At 44.8% G+C, this 27,132-nt stretch overlaps 1 protein-coding gene across 3 annotated transcripts in view; it reads right to left on the bottom strand.

The window, feature by feature from the left end:
* The window catches only part of ETS1 (ETS proto-oncogene 1, transcription factor), a 118,360-nt gene that overhangs the window by 20,761 nt on the left and 70,467 nt on the right, over window positions 1-27,132 (bottom strand). For 2 of the 3 annotated variants that reach the window (XM_054998584.1, XM_054998583.1), the window contains 4 exons: window positions 8,649-8,768; window positions 7,406-7,606; window positions 3,164-3,241; window positions 1,777-2,025 (listed from right to left, as the gene is read on the bottom strand). In XM_054998584.1, coding sequence (XP_054854559.1) covers window positions 1,777-2,025; window positions 3,164-3,241; window positions 7,406-7,606; window positions 8,649-8,768 — 648 coding nt within the window. The remainder of the gene's footprint in view (window positions 1-1,776; window positions 2,026-3,163; window positions 3,242-7,405; window positions 7,607-8,648; window positions 8,769-27,132) is intronic. The other variant, XM_054998582.1, reaches the window with a different exon arrangement.

Below are 27,132 nucleotides of genomic sequence, written 5' to 3'. Positions count from 1 at the left end.
CCTCTTTTGGGATCAATGATATATTCGCTTCACTCCAAGTTTCTGGAATCCTTTGATCCCTTAAAACCCCATTCATCACCTCTTTTAGGAATGGTGCCAGTTCATTAGCCATTGTCTTATAGAATTTAGCCGTAAGTCCATCTGGCCCTGGCGCCTTTCCTAGATTTGCAGATTGTATTGCCTTACTTATTTCCTCGTCAGTTACTTCACTATTCAACTTATTTCTCCAAGCTTCCGAGATTTCTGGAAGTTTGGTTTTCTCCAAATATGACGCTATTGATTCTTTGTTTACTTCTTTTTTATTATACAGCTTAGCGTAAAATTTATAAAAGGCTCTACTAATGGTAGCCTGCTCCAAATACGTTTTGTTATCTTCGCAAATTTTATTTATTATCTTCTTTTCCCTTTTCTTCTTCAATTGCCATGCCAGGTACTTCCCAGGTTTATTAGCACCCTCAAACGCTAGTATGCTATTTTTAAAGGTCAGTCTATAAAACTAGGTGCAGGGCTTGCCTTTTCGAAGACATCTGGAAGAGGACTCTTTTAAAGTTAGAGGGTCGAATCTGGTGGGTTTTAGTACAGCAGAGGACAGGGGTTGGCAGATCAGGGTGTGTAGTCAGGGTTAAGGATAGATCTGGTTCATTTAACAAAACATGGGATGAGAAACTTGAAGGAAATACCAACTGAGTAGGTAAAATACCTGTTTGAAAAAAAGGAGAATTGTTCTAAATGCTCAGTGGGATAGGGAAGCAGCCTTGGTACACCCTCAAAGGAAACTGAGATGATTTGGTATGTTCTGGGGCTAAGACCTAGTTCAAATAGCTCCCTCCTTCCTTTTTCCTGCTTGCACCAATGCCAGGAGAAGGATGAATGCAGTCAGCTGCGCTGGCCTTCGTTTGTCTTAGGAGCAAGCCGTTGGTCATGCTGCGGGGAAGAGCCTGTGGCCCAACTCTCTGCGGCACCACTTTGCAATGAATGAAGGACACCATTGCTTCCACTAAGACGATTCAGCAGCTGCTCCCAGTAGCTCCTAAAATTTGTGTGTACTTGGTTAGGAAAAATGGAAGACTTATATGCAGGGCTTTTTTTTCTGGGAAAAGAGGTGGTGGAACTCAGGACCGCACAATGATGTCACTTTGGGTCAGCTGGAACAAGGGAGAGTTTTTTAAAGTTTAAATCGCCCTCAGCAAAAATGGTCACATGGCCGGTGGCCCCGCCCCCTGATCTCCAGACATAGGGGAGTTTAGACCGCCCTCCGCGCTCCCCTCTGTCTGGAGATCAGGGGGCGGGACCACTCACCATGTGACCATTTTCAAGAGGTGCCGGAACTCCGTTCCACCGTGTTCCAGCTGAAAAAAAGACCTGCTTATGTGCCACATTGGCTGCCTCTTTAGGGTGAGGAAGGGAGCTACGGTCTAATAATCATTTATCTGGGTACATCTCAGCCACCTATCCCCCACACTTATATTCCATTTCTCCCCTACAAGTGTGCAAGAATTTTTTTTTAAAATAACATTTATAAATCATACTGTGATTCTTCTTGAAACTGCAATGCAAACGGGACCTTCCAGGATGCCCAAGCCCAGTAAATTTACCCATTCCCTTACACACTCATGCACCATGCTTGGGCCCCAAACACAACCATGTGAGTCATCTTAACCACATTGACATAAGTTTGCAGGTATTACCAGGAGTGGCTTGGGAGCAGTCACAGGATGGGCTGGAAGCATACAACTACGGGTAACATATACATGGAAGACTTTTTTCAAACATTACCTCGGCTGGCGCGCCCCATGCACATGTTGTCCGGAGTTACAACTTCCTGCTTAATTGTGAAGTAGTCTGTCTGCAAGGCGTCCATCTGCACTGGGTCACGAAGGATGACGGACGGGTAGTCGTTCTCGTATTTGAGGGACAGGAGCTCTTCCGAGCTGATTGGATGGAGTGTCTGGTAAGACTCTGTGATGAAACTGGGCTCTGAGAACTCTGAGGGAGGAACACACTGAGCATGCTCAATACCATAACCTGCAAGCAGAACGAACGGCACAAATTAAAGGACCAGCTGAAAAGGGACTGAAGTGGGCAGAAGACAGTTACCACAGTGAAGGCTCCTCTAGGAATGTACCCGGAAAGGCCACTGCAGCTGACTTAATGCTACCCTTGTCTAAGGAAAGATTATTACAACCAGAAGGAGCAACACTTCACTTGCCATTCTGGCTAGGCTCACGCCCTAACTGTAGTCTCTTTGTAGAATTTTGATAGTAAAAAAAATTGTTACAAACCCAAAATATCCCACTGAGTCCCTGACATCTGGCCACTTCAACCAAACTTCAGCTTCAACAGACTTCTTCCTATGCTATATTTATTGGCCCATATTGAGAATGTGATCGTTTTATCTCTTTTTATCCTAACATACCCCCTTAAGGAAAATAGTTTAATCCATCCAATGTACAGTGATGCATCCTAGTGATGTCTCTTTCCCCCTCCGTTCAAGAAGGCTCAATTTTATTATTTTTAACATAAACATTTTAACATAACTATCTATCTACACCACTGCTTTAGAAGTGACATTTCCAATCTTTAGCAGGGTATAGGAAGGGATGCCCCTTCCAAAGCAGTACCTAATTGAACATATGTATGCATCATCTAAGGCTATGTCTTTTTCTTAAAAACGATCTGCAAAAATTTGCATAGAAATCAAATAGTCAATTAAAACTCACAATTTGATCAATTATGACTGTTTAGCTGGGCATCAACCCTGGAAACAGACTGTTCTCTTTGGACAGAAGAGTGACAGATTGCTAAAAACATCCAGGAATTCATGGCTTATGGCCACTTCTCAAGTTATGGCTGACCCCCTGCGGGTCACGTAGCCACTTACAAATTTCAAGTGGGAGGCCTGCTATTAATGTGGCAACTGCACAATGAAATATTTCCTGACCGTGAGTGTGTTTTCCCTGAATCTGAGTAAAGATTTCAGCTAGCACTTGGATTCGAGCCTCACAAGCCCCAAGTTCACATTCCAACATTCAGTCCCAGCAGACAGACCACACGGCTCTCTAGTTTCTAATGTTCTGGCTATGACGCTAAACAAATCTTGCCTTCCAACTGCTAGGCATTCAAATCTGTTCACAGGTATAAAATAAAATAGATTTAGACTTACTAACGAAGTAATCTGATGTATAGCGGGATTCCGGATAAGCGGGGTTCACGCCGTTCACTGGGTATGGCTTTATCTCCTCTGTGCCGGGGAAAGAAAAAAAATTAAAGGGTCCATTAAATAATAATAGTATTTTCCAGAGTGCAAAGCACCACACCAGTTTCCTTCTTTATCCTCAAAACCATCCCTGGAGGCAAGCAGGATGAGTGACTGTTACATCCAACAAATCAGGTGGCCTCACCTTCATGAACTTACTTCCTACACGGACCTAAGGGCCAAACTAGATGATACTTCATTGTGGCAGGCGGTCCCATTTTCCAGTGGGGGTAGGGGATCTGTGCCCCATTCCTGTTGCCTGCCACGACTTGGAGCAGCGGTTGGAGATTTTTTTTTAAAAAACTGCCATGTAAAAAAGCGGAAGTGACATAGTGTAGCTCTAGGAATCACCAGAAACTCTATGGTAAAACCATGCCATTTTTTTAAAAAACCTGAAGGTGACATGACATCGCAGCCAACACAGTGGCCTCTCACCAGTTGCCTAGTAACCCTAGTCCATTGGTATAAACACACAGACACATACATAAACATATAAAGCGGCTTTATACCAATTGGTATAAGGCATAAATTGGTATAATTGGTCCATTTAGCTGAGTATTATCTGACCTGGACTACCGGCACCTCTCTAGGGCCTCAGGCACAGAAAGTTCTTTCCCAGCCTCTCCTACCTGAGATTGTTTTAACTGCAGAGGCCAGGGATCAAACCTGGCACCTTCTATATATAAAGCAAGGGCTCTGCCACCATACCACAGACCACCAAACTTAGTGCCTTTAAATATGTCCATTTTCCATTGGCGAGTCATAAAAATCCATGCATTCCTAGCATGAGCGTATTTAGAAAAAAACACATGGATTATCATGACATGCACCAATAGATCTGTGTCCATCAGTGACTACTGGCTAACCTCTGACTACCAATGCTAGGAGGAAACATCAGGGGAAGGTCTTATGCCCTGTTAGTTGGTCCTCCAGGGCAACAGGTCGGTCACTGTGTGAAACAGGATGCTAGACGGGCCGGGCCATTAGACTAATTCACCAGAGCTTTTACAACTTCAGTCTCAAAAGTCTGTCACAGTGACCACTAAAATCTGCTTGGTTAAATACAAAAGGAAGGATCTTTCCAGTCGTGTAGGTGCCGTTTTGTACAGAAACCAAAAGCCCAACAATATACAGTTCCACCCCTGACCTTTTCCTCAGGAGGCCACCAACTCTATTAGCTATTGCCAAATATTTTAGTCAGAGGTGACTCACCTACCACAGTCTATATAACAGGGACAAAAATGGCAGCGGACGGGGAGGGGGGCTCTTCATCTCCATGTATTTGGCTATTTTCAACTTTCTTTTAAAATTTTCTTCCTAAAATAAACCCTGCTTCCCGGCTGTCAGCAATGCCCTCCGTTTGACTGCAAACCTTAGTGGATAGTTGCCCACTGCAACTTGATTCTACTCGTCCCCTGTGGTCATCCACTCTGTACTTTGGCAGACCTCATAATGGGGTGGGAGGGAGATAGACAGGGCGCAAAGGTTCCAGCTTTCTCAGTTCACACAAGACTTGGGCTTTGTGGATGTGTGTATTTATTTATTTTTCTGTAGTCCCCAGGAGAAGCCAACATTTAGGTGCTTTGAATGAACCTGACCTCAGCAGAAATAAAAGTTACAGCCATTCTGCTTCTGACTGACCTCTACGGGAAGGAATACAGGAAGGAAAAGTCGCAGGGGAAGAAAGGGCTTTCCACTGAAACCAGAAGGTAGCATCTCCATGAAAAACTTCTAAGGTACAACATCCCATGAGCTCTATAGCTGGGGCCCACTGAGCAACTTACAAAACTGCCAGGCATGTGACGATAAGAGCCCCAGGCAGGCAACAAAAACGGGCGGTTTCTTGAGTTTCTGCTGGGTGATGAGCTACATTTGGTTGGGGGCAGTTCATAAATGATGCTGGCCGAGTTGGGAGCATGGCCTTTTGGTTTCTGAACAAAATGGTACCCCAGACTATACTGAGGTAAGGGTTCAAGTGTGCGTGTTGAACTGCCATTAGGAAGCCTTTGAAGATGCCTAACTCGTGCCAAGGGGGCATCATGGAGATGCCACTGGAAAGTCAGGTGAGCTGAATCACAGAATTTGAGTGAACACCTCAGGTGGGCTGCGTGGCACTCATGGCGCAGAGTGGTAAGCTGCAGTACTGCAGCCCAAGCTCTGCTCACGACCTGAGTTCAATCCCGGCAGAAGCCGGGTTCAGGTAGCCGCCTCAAGGTTAACTCAGCCTTCCATCCTTCTGAGGTTGGTAAAATGAGTACCCAGTTTCCTGGGGGTAAAGTGTAGATGAGTGGGGAAGGCAATGACAAACCACCCCATAACAAAAAAAAGTCTGCCAAGAAAACATCGTGGTGCGACCTCCCCGCATGGGTCAGTAATGACTCAGTGCTTTCACAGAGGACTACCTTTACCTTTACCTACTCACGAAGTATCAGTGCCGATGTCCTAGGCGTATCTTTGTCTTTTGTATGAAAAGCATTCGCCAATACCAGAAAGCAATATACATCTGAGATACCCAAAATATACCACCGCCAACAGAGCAGAAGGAAAAGACAGCTGCAGTTCCCACAGCTGAACGTGTTTACCTTCAGAAAGCCACAGGTGGCGATAAAATAATATATGACTGTCAGTGGCTTTCTGGGAAGGAAAAAAAAATGACTCTCTTTCCTGCCCCCCAAAGCAGCATAATAAAGCCCTGTCTTCACATACTATAGTAGCCTAGAAAATGGTTGGCAAATACCTTAGTAGGCAGACTCTGTTTACACTTGGTTTGGGTTTTCCTACTTTTATTGTCCAGGCATGAGTGTAGCTCTATTTCTCAAAACTCATCCATGTGATCCAGAAATAGCTGAAGTCTTCCCATTCCACACACACACCCTTTTTTTTTTAGAAATGGAAACTTGAGTAATATTCATAGCCCGACACACCAAAATGATGAAAGCATGTCCACACAAATTAGCAGTTTTAAAACCTGGTACCTATATATACGTGCTCCATCAACTCATTAAGACCCTCCATATTATTATAGTAAGGTCTTTTGATTGATTCTGTTTGGTACTCGTTGTGACTTCTGCTTCTAACTTAGATGATCTCAAGGGAAGAGCTACACAGGCACCCTTCCCTGTTGCAATGGCCCTGACCCACAGCCCTCTTTCTGCAGCTAGATTACAAGTTGCAGAATCCAACTGCGGATCCCAAGCATTGCACAGGCCTTGGCTCATTGCCAGGAAATTTGCAAGGGAGCTTCGTAGAGCTAAACGTTGCATCCCAGAAACGGAAATAACTGTTGGGTCCTCCAAGTGTAGACACTTCTTTAAAAGGCATGAAAAATGCCAGGGAAAGTTACAATTTGCTCTATGACCCCTTCTAATGTTTCTCGATTAGGTCAAGGATCTAAGCAACTCCCTCCTAAACCGATCAGCAGAGAACACACATTGCCCCATTCTGTGTTTCTTTTAATTATTTTATTAAAACATTTATACTCTGTATTTCCACGTGATTCAAGGCTGCTTGTTGACAGTGCTAGAAATCAACAGAGCACCCGCGTTTTGCATCCTTAATGTTGCATTCAAATAACCTCTGAAGAATCTGATTTGCCAGGGGGATCCTTTTCTTCCAGCTATTCCGAGATGAGAATGGAAGGTCACACTGCCTTCTGTTAATTAATGCAATACAAAGACCACAGCATTGAGTTCTGGATGTGGGGACTACAAACTATCTCATAATCAGGGCTCTTTTTCAGCAGGAACGCGGTGGAACGGAGTTCCGGCACTTCTTAAAAATGGTCACATGGCTGGTGGCCCCGCCCCCTGATCTCCAGACAGAAGGGAGTTTAGATTGCCCTCTGCGCCGCCAGCAGCATGGAGGGCAATCTAAACTCTCCTCTGTCTGGAGATCAGGGGGCGGGGCCACCAGCCATGTGACCATTTTCGCCACGGGCAATTTAAACTTTAAAAAACTCCCCCCTTGTTCCAGCTGACCCAAAGTGACATCATTGTGCGGTCTTGAGTTCCATCACTGAGTTCCACCACCCCTTTTCCCAGAAAAAAAGCCCTGCTCATAATGTTGCACAGTACTCTGCCACGGTCCTAACCAAGCGTTCCAGATGTTTGCCTGGAGCATCTTCTCTGCCGCCGAATCATCATAAATTACCTTTCTGCAGGATCTCCAGGTGTTCCCAGAGGATATCTCCTACGAAGTCTGGCGCCAGTTCAATGAAGCAGTCTTTGCCTAGGCCACACAAGGCAGCTCCGTTCATACAGAACTTCTGGAAGTCCACACCCTTCAGACTGAACTCGTTCACTGCCCACATCACCCAGTCCCGTACGTGGGTCTCCGTCCACTGCTGCGGATCTGCACCAAAGAACCACAGAGCGCAGAACTTAAAGGGCAGCCACTGTGCTTCCTGTTGTGTTCAATGACACTCTGCTTGAGAGGGCGGGATTAAAAGATGCTTTACAGAGCAGAAGAGGCCCTCCCTTTCCCCCTTAGGAGGTGACACAGTAAAATCTGAAATAAAGGAAATATCAAAGGGTGTCGAGGGAGATGGAGGCAGTGACAAACAGGGGAAGAGTAAGCATTCATTCTAGCTGCCAGCTGTGGAGTCTGGCGGAGTCAAACGGGGGAACTAGGAGGGGGTTAAGCTTTGGGGGAAAAGTGGGTTTAGAGGAGGGATTGAAAGGTGGTGAAAGAGGAGCAATTGTGTGGGTGATCTGGAAGGTAGTTCCAGGAAAAAGGGGGCAGCAAGGGAGAATAAGTGGGGCTATTTGAGGGGCAAGAGACCTTTAGATGGCTGAGGATGGTAGAAGGGTGAAGGTCTTGGGCAGAGAAGTATCAGGATATGAGAGCAGAGAGGAAAGAGGAGGGATAAGACTACAGAAGGCTTTAAGGAGATGAGACGGCATTGGTGTTGGATGTGGGAACAAAGAAGGGAGTGTCAGGATTTCACAAGGTGAGAGGAGGATTGCTTTGGTAACAGAAGGATTTATTTATTTACGTGATTTATAGTTCGCCTTTCTCACTGAGGCTCAAGGTGGATTACACACTGTGAGTCACCACAGTCTGTTTCAGAGGCATTTCAATAAGCAATAATAATTGCTTATATATTCATGAACCCACACATCCACCTTATACTAGCAGACCACATCCCATCTTAAATCCTGCACTTTTTATCTTCACAACAATCCTGTGAGGTACATTAAGCTGAGTGTTTATGAGATCGGTCCAACGTCCGCCCACAGCTCACATGGCCCAGAATGGATTTCAACTTGGGTCTCACGTATCCCACGCAACTTGGGTCTTCATCCATCGTTTTGAGACTGCTGGAACACATTCAATCGAATACCCAAGTTGTAGCTACTTTGTGCAGAGCTTCCTGCACTGGTGTATAGATTACCTTTGGGAATTCCCAAGCGTTGCTGCTCCTTCGCAAAGCCGCTGAAAGTGGCTTTTAATGCCTGTGACATCATTTCTTTGCTGCTCGGAGTTAACAAAGGCACATCTGCACATTCCATATCTGAAAGGTAAGAACAGACACATATGTTGGCAAAGTTGACTCCGACGGTGATGGGATCGAAGAGTCTAGAAAACCAGGATGATGGCAGAGATGGAGAAGGCTACGGCCCAGTATTGGCCCAAGTCTTGGCCAGTATTCATGTTGTTCTCCCATCTTATCACAAGTCCCAAATGCTGGCACTCCATAAAGAGGTACAGGTAACTCCTTAAAAAGGAGCCCTATCAGTGTGTACCCCCTGGGGGGGAAAGGCCTTTGGATACTATTGTGAGTCGCCTACTTGAATGTCCCACACGTTTCTTTCTCTACCTAAATGTTATTAATTTGAAATTTGCATGCGTTTAAATGAATCAACAAAAGTGCAAGGGCTTCTGTCTGGTAAAGGTAGTCACCAGAGCAGCAGTTCGAATGAGATTATTCTCTTTTTGTCTTGCTCTTCTTTGCTGCTGTAGAACAAGCCCAGTCCCTTTATTTTGCCAGGCTATTCCCCCCTCCACACACACACACACACACACACAGAGAGAGAGAGAGAGAGAGAGAGAGAGAGAGAGAGAGAGAGAGAGAGAGAGAGAGAGAGAGAGAGAAAGAGTCTTTGCATCTACTCGCAAAGGAACTCAGGTCTTGTCCTGACGAACACCATGGGGTTTCGCTCCTGGACACACTCTGGGCTCTGCCTGATTTTTGTAAAAGAAAGCAAGGATCATTGGCATGTTTCAAGTGCTTTCACTGGCCTCTTACTGTAAAATGCATTTTATATTGTTGCTTTTTCATACACTTGTCTTGGGCCAAAGTCTGCTCACCCAAGCGTACTCTTAAGAGGGCAGAAAAGGAACATTCATCCCCAGCTGCATGTCACTAGACAAGAGTGGTTGTAAATAAAGATGAGAGTTAAAGGAATGGGACGGCTGGGGTGGGGCTCTCTATTTAAAGTCTGACACTGAGGACCAACTTGGCTTTCAGTACTTCATCAGCAACTTCAGCTGAACAACACATTTCACAGACAGACATCGAGAGTATTAATCTTGTGTAGTAGAATATGGATTTCAGGAACTGTATGAAAAAGCAATACTTATAAATTCTGGATTCACAACATGCCTGGAATAGAATGTAATCAAATCATGTCTTGGGTGACAATTCTAAGCATAATTGCTTGGTAGGAATACCACTGACATTAATGGATACTCATTGTAAGTAAAATGGATAACGTTGATTAGGACTGCCATTTTTTTCAAGTTTCAGTACAAAGAGGGATAAAGAAATCATAGTAAGCAGAAGTGCTATGTTGAATATATCTATATGCAAGATTAAATTGAAAAAAGTGCTTTTGTTACTATTGTTTTGCCTTAAATAACCAGAAATTGGAGTGAGAAGGAAACGCAACTGCCCTGCTGCCTCCCCGAATGACACGTCCAGGCTTGGTCTCACCAAAGTTCCCCATTTCTGTGTGACATTTCAACTTGATTTAATTATATGTTGGTTAAAGAAATATCCAACTACTTTACATAGGTATTGAGAGAATTTAAGCTTTCTAAAGAAATAATCAAACCACTTCTCTCTCTTTCACACACACACACACACACACATTAACTAATAATTTATTGAGGAGATTAGTATGATACATTCCAAAGTTCAAGATTGGTGATATTGTCATATTTATTATAACGTGTGCATATGTGCCATCAAGTAGTAACCAACTTATGGTAACTCCAGCAAGGGGTTTTCAAGGCAAGTGAGAATCAGGGGTGGCTTGCCGTTGCCTTCCTCTGCAGAGTCTTCCTTGGTGGTCTCTCATCCAAGCACTGACCCTTCTTAACTTTCAAGAACTGACAAGATCAGGCTATACTATTCCACCTCCCCTCCCATTTACAATAACAGGCTACATTAAAATAAACAAATATCCACGGGCAATTTAAAGAATGATAAAATTATATTCCAGCATAAATTTGCATGGACTAGAGCCCACTTACATGTGGCAAAGCAGGCTCTGCGCCACAGAAAATCTATGCTGGACTAAAATCAGAATTATTAAAGCAGCACCAAAAACAGTCAAGCCTTGTATATATATTCAGCTGAATGATAAACAGTTTAGTTGTCTTTCTTCTCTTTTACTAGAGTCGATCAGGAAAAGCTTGGTAGAGTTTAGAAACCATGGGGAAAGAGAGGTAGGCTGTTGGAGAATAAGTAACAGATTCCAAACACTGCTTAAAGAACGTCATCTGGACAGTTAGAAGGTTTTATTAGCAGGGCTTTGGAGAAATAAACACACCCCTGAGCTATCTCCGTAATCCATCATCCCCCTCGAGATAACACCCAGAGAAAGTGGGCCAGTACACCTTTCCCCTACCTTAAGCAGCTTGTTGTGTTTTAATGATTGGCTTAGTGTGCTCGGAAGTTACAAGAGACCACCCAGAAACTGCTCAATCACTTTGGCAATCTGGTCAGAGGGCAACTGGGTGTCTCTCTGGCTATGGGAGAGTGATTCAGTTGTGGCCTGGGGGGGGGGGAACCGTGCCACTATTTCCCTGCTTAACCGTCCTTAAACCCAGACGCACATGTGCAAAGCAGACCTTAAGCAACGCACACATTTACTATTTATTTTGTCGTACAGACATTTACTCAGGGGCGAATCCCATGGAGTTTAACAGGACTCCCCAGTAAATGTGCAGAAGCAATTAAAACCTGAGAAACAAGATGGTAACCGCAAAAGTATAATGTTAAGATCTTCACGGGCTGCTGTTGTCTAGTTTGCCACTGTTAACAGGCCACGGCATATCTATCTCCTTTCAGCACCTGAATCCTCTCCCGCCTAGATCTGTTTTTCCTCCCTGATCCACGCTATCAGCATATATTTTTTAGGTTTTGCAACCAATAGCTATACAGGGAAAGCAGGATTGTGGTTGCAAATTTCTGTTTAAGAGCTTTTCGCAGGCACACCTAATAAGTGTACTGAAATGAAAACTTATAGACTGCATAGAAGTAGATGGCTGGGGGAGAAGCCATGCAGCGCAACTCTATGCATGTCTAATAAGATGTACCACCGAATATGCAGATTGGGGTCCTTTGCTGGGCAACAGCATAGCGTCTTGCAATGTGATCTCAACCATATCTACTCAAAGGTAAGCCCTATTAGTTTCAGTGGGATTTACTTCCAAGTTGGTTATGATTGTACTTCTAAGTAATAGGAGGCATTGCTTTTAACAATCATTAAGGAATTTAGTCTGAAGGGATGCAATATTAAAACACCTCTGCTAGTTTTACTAGTCTGCATACAACACCTATTCCTTGGAGTTGTCCAAATTCAGCTATGCACGAATAATCCTGCATTTCAGAAAAACACAGTACAAGAGTGGGATGCCAACTCAATGCTGGGAAATTCCTGGAGACTGGGGGCAGAGGAGCAGAGCCTTAAGAGGGTGGGGTTTGGGAAGGAAAGTTTCATCAAGTCCAACTTCCAAAGCAGCCGTCAAGTTCACTCTCCAAAGCAGCCATTTTCTCCAGGGGAACTGATCTCTGGAGTCTGGAGACCAGCTGTAATTCCAGGAGATCTCCAGGCCCCACTTGAAGATTGGCAACCCAACTACAAGATCTGTATAAGCAGACACCAAAACCCACTTGGCAACCCAGCAGATGTAGATACAGCTTAACCCCATAGTTATAGAATTACAGGGCTAGGACGGTGGCTTGCTATACAAAGGTTGAAATCCTATGAACACTTTCCTGGGAGTGAATCCCAATTAAAAAAAAACGTGATTTACTTCTGTGTACTGACACTACCTTGTACTGAATCAGACGGTTCATCTATCAAGGTCAGTACTGTCTACTCAGACTAGAAGCAGCTCTCCAAGGTAGAGGTCTTTCACATCACCTTCCTAAGGTCTGTTTGACACATTACACGATAGACATTGCTGTTACTAGAATAGGCAAGCTTTCAATAGAAGTAAAACTAAGAATGTATTATTGGAATACATTCTCCCCCAATATATCCTATCTCCTTCCCTTGATATCTCCCTTGTTGCAACTTTGTAAGCTATTCAGATCTTCCTTCTTTTACTCTGTAAAAAAATGTGTGTGTATTAAGGGTGCAAGAAAGATAACTGGAGATTTTTAAACTATCACATTATGGAATTCTTGTCTGCAATGATATCAGGCATGGGGTGTGTGAAGGGAAAATATAACTGGCAGAAGAAGGCAAGTATACATTGCAATACTATAGCAGCGAGTGGAAATATTTCCTTTGGAGGGTTTGCATACATAAACCATTTAAGCAAATAAGAACTTTTGCAAACATCCAGGAATTTGACCCTAAAAATGATACTGGCCCTGTTAGGAACCACACAGCTCCAGATCTGTTTATATAAGCAAATCAAATTATAATTAACACAAACAGAGATGCTGGAATGGGATGAGGGGAAAGAAAAGCCATTCCCTTGTGCTTCCATAAAGGATCGACTCCAGTAGCCATTCTTGCTGTTGGCAATAGAAGTTCCAAGCCATATTTCACATGACCAGGAGTTCCACAGTGTCCTTGCTTACTGATCTGCCGTCTTGCACAGTAGCTGGGCCAAACCTGATAGCCTGGTTGGTCATAGCAGGAGGAGGCTGACCTGCCCGCCCTTTCTGCTGCCCCTCCTGTCTTAGGGTCTGATGAATAGACAGTAAGGTCAAGGACCAAGCTTGCTGTTGTCTTCAGCAGGAGCAAGATATCATTCTCTCCTTTCCCTCCATCCCAACCCCCTCCAAGGTACTCAAGAAGGCTTGATGTATCATTGTCATGAGAGCTAGGAACAAAACCATCTGGTCCGCAGACGTTTAAAAGAAGCAGGGGGAAGCGTCCTGCCAAGGGTACTTTGCCACAATCGCTCCTTAACTTATCATAGGGGATACCCACACAAATACATTAGGGAATTAATAAATTCTTAATACTCCTCTACCTAAGGATTGGCTAGCTGGAACCACGAGCCATCAGTTAAAGATATGCTGCCCATATACGTGGAGGTTTCATTTAGCGGCCATGGCTAACCAGCATTGGTGGACCTCTCCTTCACAAATTCATCCAATCCCTTTAAAAAAATATCTCAGCAAGTGGCCATCATCTTTTTTCATGGTAGTGAATGCTATATAATGTGGTTATATACTGTATGGGAGTGGGGGAACCTTTTTTCAGAATGGGGATTCTGATGATCAACTTCATGGCATGACCATGAGTTCTAATATTAGGAGATGAGGGGAAAAAATCCCAGCCTCCACTTCTTCCAGACTAGGTTGCTATCCCCCCAGTGGGGGCAGGGGATCCTCCACCACTGCCTCTCGTTGCCCATCACCACTTGGAGCAGCAGTGGGAGGGAAAAAAATAGGCGATTCCTAAAGAAGCCACGTGAGACTTTATGGTATACCACAGGGTTTCCATTGATTCCTAGAGAGGCGGGAATTTGCTTCTGAGTTTTCCTGGAAGTGATTCATGCTGTGACAGACAGCTGCCCCCATGCCTCCCAGTTTTTCACTGGTTGGCAGGCCATGCCTGGCAACCCTACTAAGGTTGCCAACCTCCAACTGGGGCCTGGAGATCTTCCAGAATTACAAGTGATCTCCAGAGATCAGTTCCCCTGGACAAAATGGCTGCTTAGGAGGGTGGACTCTAAGGTATTATACTCTGCTGAAGTCCTTCCCCTCCCCAAACCCCAACCTCCCAAGGTTCTACCCCCTCCAAAAAATCTCCAGGAATTTCCCAGCCTGCAGCTGGCAAGCCTCCTATGACCTCATGCACACGAGGAGGGGCTATCAAGCTCGAAGCAGGTTGCCATATGGGGAAGGCTTCCTTAACGGTGTTTGTCTTCTCCAGCTGATCATATCAATTGGCGGACAAATAAATGTGGGACATTTCATACCACAAAGGAAAAACAGATGAGCAGTGTGTTTAAACACAGCTGAGGCTTACAAGCAAGGAATGCTGAGTGGATCCAAAAAGGAGGAATTAGAATAAAACCAAAAGGGCCTCTCACTGGAAACCATATCAAAGTTTGGTTCCTTTTCAGAGAACGGGGATTCAAAGAGAAATGGCCTTGACCGGTGGGAACTGGTTGACTTCTTACTTCTATTTTTCCCTTACGTGAGGGAACTTGCAACAACCAGGGCCTCTAACCTGAGGCAACTCAGCCAGCCCCAGCAACAGGCCTGAGAAGGGGTTGAGTTTTCCAGGTGGCATATTCAGGGAGCGGGGGAGACGGAGCAAATAAACCTAGCTGAGCCCCCAATTTATTTAGGCAGGATTAGCTAAAATTTGTCTGCACTTTTGAACTGTTTTCACAGAGGCCTGCCTCTCACTCCCACGCAGGAAGCAGGAGCCAAGATGGGCTTGTTCCAATTAGGACTCCCAGCGTTTTGCACATTTGGGCTGGGGCGGGGGGGGGGGAGAGAAGGAATATCCAGATGTTATTTTTTTAAGGTGAAGCTGCCCCTTATTTCACTTGCGTAGAAGTGATAACAGCTGAAATTTCACAGACTTGGTTTGTCATACTTTTTACTAAACCTACTCTTGTGCTTTTAGCAGAGTCTGATGTGTATGCAAACATGCGTACACGCACAAATAGCAGACAAAGGTTTTCCTGAAAGTAGAAGACCAGGAATCATAACATTTCTGCAGAGCCCAAAGTTTTCAAACCACTTTACAGCCATTGTTTCTGCAAGGTAGGCTATTGTTCTTCCTATTTCACAGTAGGAGACTGAGAGATGATAGCTTGCTTAAGGGCCACCTCCAGAATTTGTGATGGAGGGACATTTGAACTGGGGGACAATTTAGTTCACTGCTCTGATGTTACATGAGTCAAGTGGCAACGGAAAAAAAAATCACTGGCTGCTACATTTCTGTGCAAAGTAAGATAAGATGAAAACTGTAATTGCAATGTAATGTTGTAGTTCAGTTGCAGAAAAAAATCCCATCATTTCGATGGCATGGCATCATTTCCAGGTAAAGACAGAAGAGATGTCACACCACTCTAGGATTCAGTGGAAACTCTATGGTTAAACCACAGCATTTCCCCTGAATCCTAGAGTGGTATGCTTCACTTCCGGGTTTGCCCCCCCAATGATGTTATGCCATCGACACAACAACACCCCCCTCCTGATCTTCCACCGGGTGGCAGCCACTGTCTGGTAAACTTATGTAAGAGAAGTAGTGGTCACTCACAAATGCTGCTGTAAATGTATTTTATTTAAAGATATTTAAATACCACTGTTCCCCCCAATGGGAACCTAAAGCTGCTTACAGCATCATTTCCCCTCCATTTTATGTGTACATCAACCACCTTGTGAGAGAGATTAGACTGAGAGACTGGCCCAAGTTCATCAAGCAAGCTTAGGTGGAACAGTAAGGATTTTAACCTTGCTCTCCCATATACAAGCTCAACTAGGTGCACCTGTAGACCAGTAAAGGGGCTTTGAACATCAGATCCTATGATCAATTGAGAGGCTCAAAGTTCTGAGAATATACATGCACCCAAGCCCAAGCAACTGCATCTTAGGAAAGGCTGGTTTATGTTTCAAGATCTATACAGGATATTACAGGAGAGAACAGAGTCCATTAATTCAGAGATTTGGTCCCACCTCTGCCATAGGGATGTGGTTTAACGTTTAAACCCAGGATAGGGGGTATTTCCATTGTCAGGGCCATCTTTTCCTTGGACCTCAGTTTCTGCATTGCAAGAAGACTTCTGGCATTGACAAATATAGCAGTTTAGTCATTTTTAATACTCTGATCAGAGTGGTGATCAGACCTTGGTGGGCAGGGTATTAACACACAATACCAGCTTCCCGTGTCACTGAAAGCTCTTCAGCTGCTACTTCAGCACCGTGATCTCCAGGACAGATAGAACAGGGCTGGTGAGAAGCTAAGAAGTTGAAACTTATAAACAGGAGGAAGTCAAGTCAAAGACAGGGTGTGGCTTTGGTACCTAAGGCCTCACAGGGGAAACTATAGTGACTTATCTTCATGCAATCTTGGCACGACACTAACAAAATGTGTGTAAGAATTTCACGGATGAGGCCCATGTTCAACTTCTAAAGGAGAGGTATACATGGAACCTCCCATGTTCAGAGGCAGTTCTGGGGAACATCTTGCCCCACCTGGAAGATTTCCAGTGTTATTTGGTTATCCACTGTAGCACCATGTTGCTGGAATCATAAGTCTTCTAATCTGATTCAGTGGGGCTCTTTTTGTTCTTATGAGTCATGTTCGAATATACCACTCTTCCCTCTAATATAAAACATCATGGTTGATTAAGAAAATAAGAAATTTACACATAGAGGAGCATCCTCTTCACGTGTGCTAGGTTTCAAGACCAAGTTACATGGAACTCCTCAAATCAAACCCCGCACGTGCCAGATAGCAAAACATACTTGATAGTCACATCTATTTTTCTTCTTAAAAATGAGTTATTTAATATAGCTCTTAATTTTTGACACATGGACTTCAAAATCCATTTTTAATAATAAAAATTAAAATAATAATAACATTAAAATAAGTATGATGGTGATGGCGAGAGAGAGAAAGAGAAGGACCAGGTGCACTATATCTCTGCATAGATACCGTAAAATGGGAGCAACAGAAAGCTCAAACACAAAGAATCGGAATTTGAGGTCAATACTGTGTGCAGCAGAAGACATAAAAATCCCACTCCTGATCATAGGAGATTTACTCAGCCTGTTGTGCTTTCTAAGCCTTGGCTGTCCGCACCATTCTGAGCTTTGCTCTTCAATTACAGGGCCATCTGTATGAAGCTGCTGCACGCACAAACATTCGTGACAACTTGTAGAACGATCTGCATTTGAGTACCCAAGGCAGAAAAACGAACAGCGTGTATCCAACCACGTCGTTCCTCCGATGGAACAGTGTTTCTGTTTTTGACAATAATTTTCATCAATTCCCCCCCTCCCCTTGGCAGACACTCCTCCCCATTTTGTGCCCTCAGCTGTTCCAGAGGTTCTACCCCCCCCCCCCCACACACACACCAGAAAAACTTCAGGGGAGCAGGTCAGTGGGCTGCAGCAGGTAGGGGAATCAGGGTAACCCCATTCTGCAAAGGCTATGCATGGCCAGATATGCTCCAGTGCCTTCCAGTTCATACCGGAAGCAGAAAGCCAACAACAAAGCAAATAACCCCAAATTGCTGTTGTTCAAAAGACTCCACATCTGCCACGCAAGGCAGTTGCCTCCAGGCAGAAATACATATTGTTTGTCATTCTGTAGTTCCATGGGGCAGGGCTTGTCATACAATCCAGTCACTAAAGCAGAAGTCAGTGTCGAGGACAGAAAGAGCCTTTTGAACCCTTCCTACTCCGGTGCAGTTTTTTGCTAAAAGGCCCCCAGACCCCTATTTCACACCTGCTGGGGGAAAGGCATGGGTACTTGTTAAAGGCAGTTGGAAGAGATGAGAGAAGGAAAAACTATATGAGAGGTAAGAAGCCCCCTTCTCTCCCCTCCTTCTTCAAAACAGCCTTCCATTTCTATCTGCAGCCTCAGCTGCTTTGCTGTCTCCAGGACAGAGCTGCCAGGTCTCCCCTGCAAACCAGTGGGGGTGGGGCTTACCGGGTCATGGAGAGGCTGCTGAAGTCACTTCCGTGCACCCAGAAGTGATGTCATCTCATCAGGACACTGCTGCCATTCCCCCCTTCCGATTTCTCACCATCCCCACCCTCTGGCCACGTGAGTGGCAATGGAAACTGCCCACTGGTGGCGGGGATCCTCCAGCCTGGTTGGGAGTGGTGGTGGTAAGCCTGTTCCGGAACTGGAGTTGCTAACTCTGGCTCTGGAAGATCCTGGAGATTTGGGAGTGACACCTGGGAATGACAGAGGTTGGGGAGCAGCAGGGGTGTCTTCCATCCAATGCTGCTGTTTCATGCAGGGAAACGGATCTCTTCAATAGGGAGATCACTTGTAACCCTGGGAAAACTCCAGGCCCCAGCTGGAGGTTGGTAACCCAGCCAGAACAGAATCCAGGAAGTAATCCTAACATGTAATTTGCGGGCAGCAGAGCCAGCCTTGACATTCTAGAAGAAAAGGATTCCACTACGCTTACTTTCAGCACTGGTTAAGATCTCAGAACAGAATAGAATTCCAGACTTCTCAGTGTTTGGTGAGGTTTGCTAGAATCCGCTCTAATTGCCCACCAAGTCATTCTCCTCTATAAAAACTTTTAAACCCTATTTTACTTTTTCAGCAGCCAGCCTCCCCTGGGATAATCGGCTCTAATCCCTACTAACCACTTTGCTAAATAGCACTAATCCTTCCCCAAAGGATATACTGAAGAGGACAAAGGGGAAAGGGTCAACTTAGCTTGTAATCGACTCCAGGGCCAGGAATGTAGGGAGGAGGCAGGGTAGGGAGAAGGGGCATTGATTGTGGTCGTGTGCACATGGGCCCACATTCTTTGGAAGAGAATGACTAGGGCATGCTCCTAGTTGGTATTACTGCTGTAAAGCAGTCGGAAATGATTTACAGCGCAATCCTAAGAAGAGTTACTCCAGTCTAAGCCCACTGAAACCAATGGACTTAGACTGGAGTAACTCTTCTTAGGGCTGCAGTGTTAGTGATTTAATCATGAAGATTCCTAAAGAATGAGGCTGAACTGAAAATCCCACAGCAGGATTGGTTTGACTAACCGGTAAGTCACTGCTGTCTTGGAAACCAGAGTCATCTAACTTGAGCCCACTGTGTAACCAGAAATCTCTTGCTAATAAGCATGGGAATGCCAGGACACCAGCTTCTCCGGCATCCGGGCCTTTGTGGTTTAGGAAAATGTAGGAGCCCAAACACACTGATGTCCAGTACGCCAAGAAGGGAAAGCAAGTGCTCAAGCAAGCAATGAAAGTTTGGTATTCACAGTTCTACTCCTATGAAAACTGAACTCTCTGCATTTTTCAACCTGAAATTCATGCCTACTGCCTTCTTGTTCTTAATACAACTGGAATACTATACAAGCTAAGGGCATGGGGAAAGCCTGGGGCATCTGAAAAGTACTTTAGAAATGCAATTCTTATTTCTTACAGTTCATGTAAATGATAGCGTAAGCTTTTGCTTGCCAACCTTTCATACCTCAATACAATCCGAATCTATAGGAGTCACAATACGACTCAGCTGCAGCTCTAAAGTGAGTGTTTTGAATAGGTTTTCTGCTTCCTAAAATAGTAGTTACCGGCCAGAGGATAAAACAGAACACACAATTTCATGGCTGGTACTTTTCAGCTTCCCCTCTTCATTTCTAATTTTTCACATCCAACTCCCTAGCCTCCTCCTGGTCACATGAAATAGAATCCACTGCTAACTTGTGGTAGAGTGGTTAGAGTACTGGCTGAGGTAGGTTAGACAAGGAACTGGAGGAACTCGTTCGAATTCTCACTCCACCAAAAAGCTTGGGCCAATATTGGATTAGCTGTTCTCTCTCTCTCCCTCCTGCTAGCCCTCCTTATAGGTTGTTGAAAGCATAAAGTAAAGAAGGAAGAACCATGTATGATGCTCTCAACTCCTTGGAAGAAGGGTGGGATAAAAATAGACTTGGTGCACTGTCTCTGTATCACAGCACTGCTACTCAGTTGCAGCTCCCGCATCTTTCAAAGTGAATGGATTGCAAAACCACAAGCCTGAAAGACAACCATCCAAGGAAGTGGTGGAAAGTGTGACCATCTGGGAAGACAGCGTTCAAGTCATCTGTCAGGGAAGCATTCACCTTTATCTGCTAGACCTCACAATAACCATGTGAAGTAGGCTAGGCAACCATCCAAGTGGTGGAAAGACAACAAAGGAGAAAGACTTCTGGTGGCTCCGGACAACACAGAGCCAAGGTGAGACCTCGATGGCCTCATAACGCTGAATTCACCACAGGCCACCAGCTCCTCATACTGATCCAGCCATTATGGAGCATCATTATAAGTGGTCCCCTAAAATCAACAAAGTTGAGTTGTTTGTGACCAGCAGTGACATGGCAGACACTTCCTACAGCATCTTCCCATACCCATTCCAGTAACATCTGAATCCAGGATCCTCATGTGTGATCCTAATGATGAGGTTCCTTACCCCCTGAACACTGCCTTCCTAGAGGAGGGACAACTGAAGAGTGAGGAACTAGACCACTGGCTCTCCTCATGATTTCTGGACACAAACATTAATGAAATGGCATGGAGGAACACCATAACAATGCTGACAACATAGGAATTCACCTCAGAAATGAGGTTTTGAAGAACTCGAGATGGTTTCAGGTGGGGAGCCATGTTGGTCTGTAGTAGAAGAGCAAGATTCGGGTGCAGAAGCACACTAAAGACCACCTAGATGTCCAGGGTATGAGCTTTCAAGAGTCAAATCTCCCTTCATCAGATATGAGGAGTGGGAAAAGGAAGGAATCCTTATAATCCAGGGTGAGAGTAGGAGTGGTATTGTAAATTAGAGTGTCAGGAAGCTAGCTATAATACATTGTAATTAGCTTGATAAGGCATGGGTGCAAAGTGCAGAAAATTAGCATCTGTAATGCAAGAAAAAATTTATGTCCTGATTCCACCCTGGGGGATCCATTGTTCCAAATTTGCAAATCTCAATGCAAGATGGCTCTTGAAAGCTCATACCCTGGAAATCTAGTTAGTCTTTAAGGTGCTACTGGACCCAAATCTTGCTCTTCTATTACAGACCAGTATGGCTACCCAACTGAAACTATCTTCTTGGAAATCTAGTTGGTCTTTAGGGTGCTACTGGACCTGAACCTTGAAGTATTCAAGTCATCCATACAGACAGAGTTCTCCTTTCCCCCACTGGAACTCATGATAACCCTTCGAGGTAGGTTTGGCCGAGTCCATGTAAATGGCTCAGGGCCAGCCAGTGAACTTCAGGGCAGTGAAGGGATTTAGACTCAATCTCCCAGATCACAGCCAGACACTCAAGCCACTAGACTACTCAGGCGCTCACTAAGTCTTACTCATTTCCCCCCCAAGCCAACTAGGTTGTTTCTCTCTCGCTCTTTCACCCATACACATGCAGCTATCAATTCATTCATTCACCCATCTGAGCATGGAAATTCCCAGCATCACCCTGAGTAAAAGCCAAGATGTGTGTGTGTGTTTACTGCCCCCTTATTCAAGTAACTCGCTGCAGGCAAAGTCAGTTGATGTGTAATACAAGACACATGGAAATCGCATGGCAGGCACCGGACTAAGATGACAGACATTCTTTGGCATCCTTTTTGTCTGCAGAAGAACACAATTATCATTCATTTGCCCAGGTTCTCCTATCTAGAAACATGAGGCGTCTTGTGAATGGGTGATGTTTGGCAGGGAGATTGGTTCAAATTGCCCTGCCCTGAGTTGCTACTTGGACATGGTAAGAACGGAGCATTACAGATCGCTGCATGCACTGCTGCATTAAGTACAATATGACCGAGTTCCCTACTCAGTGAATTATTTGAATCTGTTGTCAGTACCAAGGTTTAGCAAAAAGGTCACTTTAAGAGGAGATCACAGGTTTGGTTTCCCCTCACTGGCCACCAGCAAGTACACTGCCATCTTCTCTTCTGCATAAACACTCAACTTCTGAGTTGGCAAACAGAGGCAGGAGGTGGTCTCCCTTACAGAATTGGACACAGATGTGGGGCTGCCAACTGCTGATCCTTATTTTAATTTTACTGGAGGATAGTTGTGGGGCAGTACCTATCTTTGAGGCAGGATCTCATAGTCCACTTATCTATGAGATCCCCAATGCTTGGCTTCTTGCATATCTGCAAGGAGCTGAGACCGATTCTTCCTTTTTGCAAGAGAAGTGAAAAGAAGTATGATAGGAGAAGCAGAGCCTAAAATAATGTTTTAAAAAAGCATACAGAGATGATATAATAAGGCCAGCAGCAACTAACTATAAAAGAGAAAACCAAGCAGGAGCTAGCCATGGTTCTCCAACAGGGGCGGTATTTCAGATTTTGGTGGGAAAAGAGATTTCAGTAGGAGAGAAAGATTCTCTTCAAGTCGTAAAAGTCCACTCCTAGATATATTCAAGATTAAGTTGTCTCTGCAAAAAAAAAACCCTCCAAAGCATCATATTTTTAAAAACAGTTGTGGCTATTTTAGATTTATATAAAAACTATGGCGGTGCTGTCCTTTTCTGATGAACGGATTTGCGCACATGGCATGCATATGCAGTACAGAATCACTCTCCTTATTTTCTAAGTGAGTTCCTAGGTGCAGACACACCAAGGGGGGGGTCCTGATGCTGAAGTGAGGGAGACCTCTCAAGTATGCAAGAAACTTGAGATCCACATCCCCTCCCCAATCAAGAGGATTAATGTCTGTGCATATGTGCTACCCTCAAGCCATCACAGCAGAGCACAAAGTGTGGACACAAGTGTACAGCCAACTACCACTGGAAACAAACCTGAACAATCAAGCACCCAGATTCAAGAAGAGAGGCTGTGAAGGAGCTCCCCATGCTATGGAGAATCTGCCAGGCGACAGCCATTTCTAGAGCTCTTGGAACATGCTTGCATTTTCCAAAGAACTTGAGAATGTCAGCAGCTCCATCTCCTGGCTCAAGAAGAGGGGAGACAGGAAATGTTCCTGGAGCTATATTCCTCCCACCCCCATTTTTCCTCCCACCCCCCTCTCCTTCTCTCTTTGAAAACATTTCATGGGTTTATATTTTGGGTTTATGGCAACAGTGACTGAGAGGGCAGATCCAGCGATAGCCAGTGTGGTATAGCAGTTATTTATTTATTTACTTCATTCATACCTTGCCTTTCACCTCAATCGGGACCCAAAGCAGTCTACATCATTCTCTTCTCATTCATTCTGTCCTCACAACAACTTCGTGAGGTGGGTGAGGCTAAGACTGCATGACTGGCTCAAGGTCACCCAGCCAGCTTCTATGGCAGATTGGAGATTTGAACCAGGGTCTCACAGAGCCATGTCCAATGCTCTAGCCTCTACACCACTTTAAGCGTGGGGAGAACCAGGTTAAAATCCTTGCTCATCTATAAAACTCACTGCTTGACCCTGGGCCAGTCACACTGTCCCCCTAATCTACCTCACAGGGTGGTTGTGAGAGTAAAACAGAAAAAGGGAGATCCATGTGTGCCACTCTGCACTCCTTGAGAAGGGCAGGTTAATACACACACACACTTTATAAATAAAAACAACCAGTGAACAGATCATAGACAAAGGAATAATCAGAGGCGTTCTGAAACACAGGATGGAAGCCGATGCTCCTTACTGAGGGCAGATTTCTTTGGCCTGGAAAAGCAGTTTTTGTCTTCCAACCCTGAACAAGACCAGGATCCCCTCCTTCTTGGCTCTGCCAATCCGGATTGTAGGCCTTCAGACATTTGAGCTGCACCTTCAATTCTGCCAAGCTCTGGAGACCGCCAAGAGTTTCTACAGCAGCCTCCGTCGGCTTTGGACTCCCAGCGGTTGAGAAATCCAGAGTCTCGTCGTAAAGACTCTGATGAAGGCAAAAATGCATGGGGGGGGGGGGGATCTGTGACCACAAGGAAGGCGGCTCTTCTTCAGAACAAACTTTTCCAAGACATGTGTGAGATTTCTCCAGCCCCACCTTCCTGAAAGTTTGCTCAGCTCGGCTCCCGCTGACTGATCTGAGCTGATTCAAGAGACCGACCGGCAGTAGGGCTGTACCCTCCCAATGAGTAACTAAACTGACATGAGGAGTGGAGCTCAAGAAAGAAGGGGGCAGATGAAAGGGAAGAGGGAAGAGCGCGTGGCGGAATGACTCTGCATGCCTTGCACATGGAGTCAGAGGAGACAAGAGTTTGGATTTGGCAACATCCTCGCCGTAGCTTTGTAACGCACTGGATTAGTCACTGGATTAGCAAACACATTTTCACACATGTTAGCTCGAGCCACACCTGTGCAAAAGCAGACTTCCCCCACCCGGCAAAGATAAAGTTCCAGTTTTAAAAGTCACGCTAGCAATTGGTAGCCCCAGGAATGAATTTCAGGTGAGCCAGAAGATGTTTCCATAGCACGCAAGAGCCTGCAGTCAAGTGTTCAAGAAAAGGGGAGGGTTGCCAACTCTGGGTTGGGAAATTCCTGAAGATTGGGAGGGGGGGAGCTTGGGGAGCCTGGAGTCTGGAGAGGGAAAGAATCTCAGTGGGGTATAATGCCACAAAGGCCACCCTCCACAATAGCTATTTTCTCCAGGGGAACTGATCTGTGTAGTCTGGTGAACAGTTGCAATTCTGGGAGATCTCCAGGCCCCACCTGGAAATTGGCAAGCCTGGTGGACTGACACAGTACACATTGTGCCACAAGGTTGCTGGAGGGCCTGTACAGAGCAGAGGCACAACGGAGCTCAATATGCACAAGTTTTGTTCAGAACTTCAGCAAGACACAGAGATCAGGAAGCAGAGTCCCTCTTCCGTGCATTCAATGGATGCCTGAATAGGGTCACAATCTTCTGTTTGCTCAGAATAAGGATAATATTTGAATTCATGTACCCTGTCACAAGCATTCAAAGTATTTATTAAATTAAAAAGGGTTGTCGTACAGATAAAATGTAGTAGGAGAAAATGATGTTGTAAGCTACTTTGGTCCCCACTGGGAAAAAAGCAGGGTATAAATATCTAAATAGATCAATTGGAAGTGAATTAGGAGCACAAAAGAACAAAAAAAAACCCTCTTGGCATATTTAAGAGTTCTTATCTCACTATTTTTAGATCCTGGGAGAAAAGATTACAGGACCAAAAAAAAAAAAGCAGTGCTGCTATTTCCACTGGATAAAGTTCCACAGTGAAACGTAGCCTGTTAATAACACTGACACACACACACACACACACACACATAAGTATACAGCGAAACCTCTGCAGAGTTTAAACCCAAATAAATCAATGAACATAGACTGGGATAAATCTGCATAGGATTGTGCTGGTACAAAGGTGAGTTACTGAAACACACTCAAATCCCCAATGCAGGGCTTGCTATCCCAGAGTGACATTGCTGAAGACACATTATCTGAATCATAACAGAAACCTTAAATCTCCTAATGAAATCAGATTCTGTTGTGTCAAAAGTTTGGTCAATTTTTGGAGTGAGCATGGTGTCAAAATTAAGCCCCCTTTGTTAGAGGTAAATCGTACATGGTGCTGGATTGGCTGTAACAATATGGAGTTTGTTTCCAAAATTAGCGATAGGACAAAAGACAAAAGGGATTGGGGTCACAGTACCACGGAAGGGGAATTTTAACTTTTCTCCTCACAGAGTTTTCGTGAACTAAAATACCCTCCTCCGTTTTGGTTTTAGTTCCATGGCAGGGGTGGAGAGGGAGTAGGGAGGCATAGTATGGATCTTTTTTTCTTGACAAAGGCTAAAAACATCCCTGGAGGGATATTTTCTGCCACTGAATCAATGACTTGGATCCAGACTAGCGTATGTTTCTGTGGGCACAAGGAGTTCCACTCAAAAAGTGTGATTTGCCCCCTTCCCCATTCCACAGCAACTCAAAATGATACCCCAAATCTTTTTCCTGGGGTCCTCCCTCTTCCAATAGGGTTTTGGGAGGCATTTTAGGCCGGATGAGGGAGGAGGCAGGAAAATTGCACTTTGTGAGCAGAAATTCTTGAGTCCATGAAAATGTCTCGCTTAGAACCAAGATACAGTGTGAAGAGATTAAAAAATAAGATTCCCCAGTACTGTAGCCCCAATCCGCATCACATACAGAAGCTACCTGCTGTTTAGAGTCCAAAAACACACTGGGAGAACCAATCCCAACATTCCGATGTCACATGCTGTTCAGCTCTAGGAAACAGTTCATTGCAAGAAGCTTCAGGTAGGTAGCAGGCCATTTCCACACGGCTTACCTTTGCTCGTAACAACTCGAAACATCGCGCAAAAAACGCAGAAGATCGCGTTTTCTCACGCGAGAAAACACAATTTTCCGTGGGTTTTGCGCGATGTTCCGGGTCATTATGAGCAAAGGTAAGCCATGTGGAAATGGCCTTGGTCTGCTGGCAAACAGCGGGATTTGAGTCCAATGGCTTCTTAGAGACCAACAAGTTTTTCAGGGTATGAGCTTTCAGAGCTCCCTTCTTAAGATACAAAGAAAAATGCTTTCAGTTTTCCTAAGGAGCTCCAGAAGCTCTGGTTGACTAGTCAAAAAAAATACAAAAACATAAGCAAATTATGACATGTTAATCTTTGCAAAGGATAATTTGACATGCAAATTGGGGACAGGGCTGAGCCTCAAAGGCTGCATCCTTCACAGCATTGTGTGCTAATGTAACTGGAGCAGGTTTTGTCTCGGTCGTGCTCCTAGGGCAGCACAATGACTTGACTTCCGGGAAGTGACATCACACAGGGCCCAGGCGCGCTCCCACCACAAAGTGCAGGAGCACGTCCA

The sequence above is a fragment of the Eublepharis macularius genome, chromosome 14, assembly GCF_028583425.1.
Source record: "Eublepharis macularius isolate TG4126 chromosome 14, MPM_Emac_v1.0, whole genome shotgun sequence".
NCBI lineage: Eukaryota > Metazoa > Chordata > Lepidosauria > Squamata > Eublepharidae > Eublepharis > Eublepharis macularius.
The sequence above is the reverse complement of the archived record's forward strand: the minus strand, read 5'-3'. Positions and strand labels throughout refer to the sequence as shown.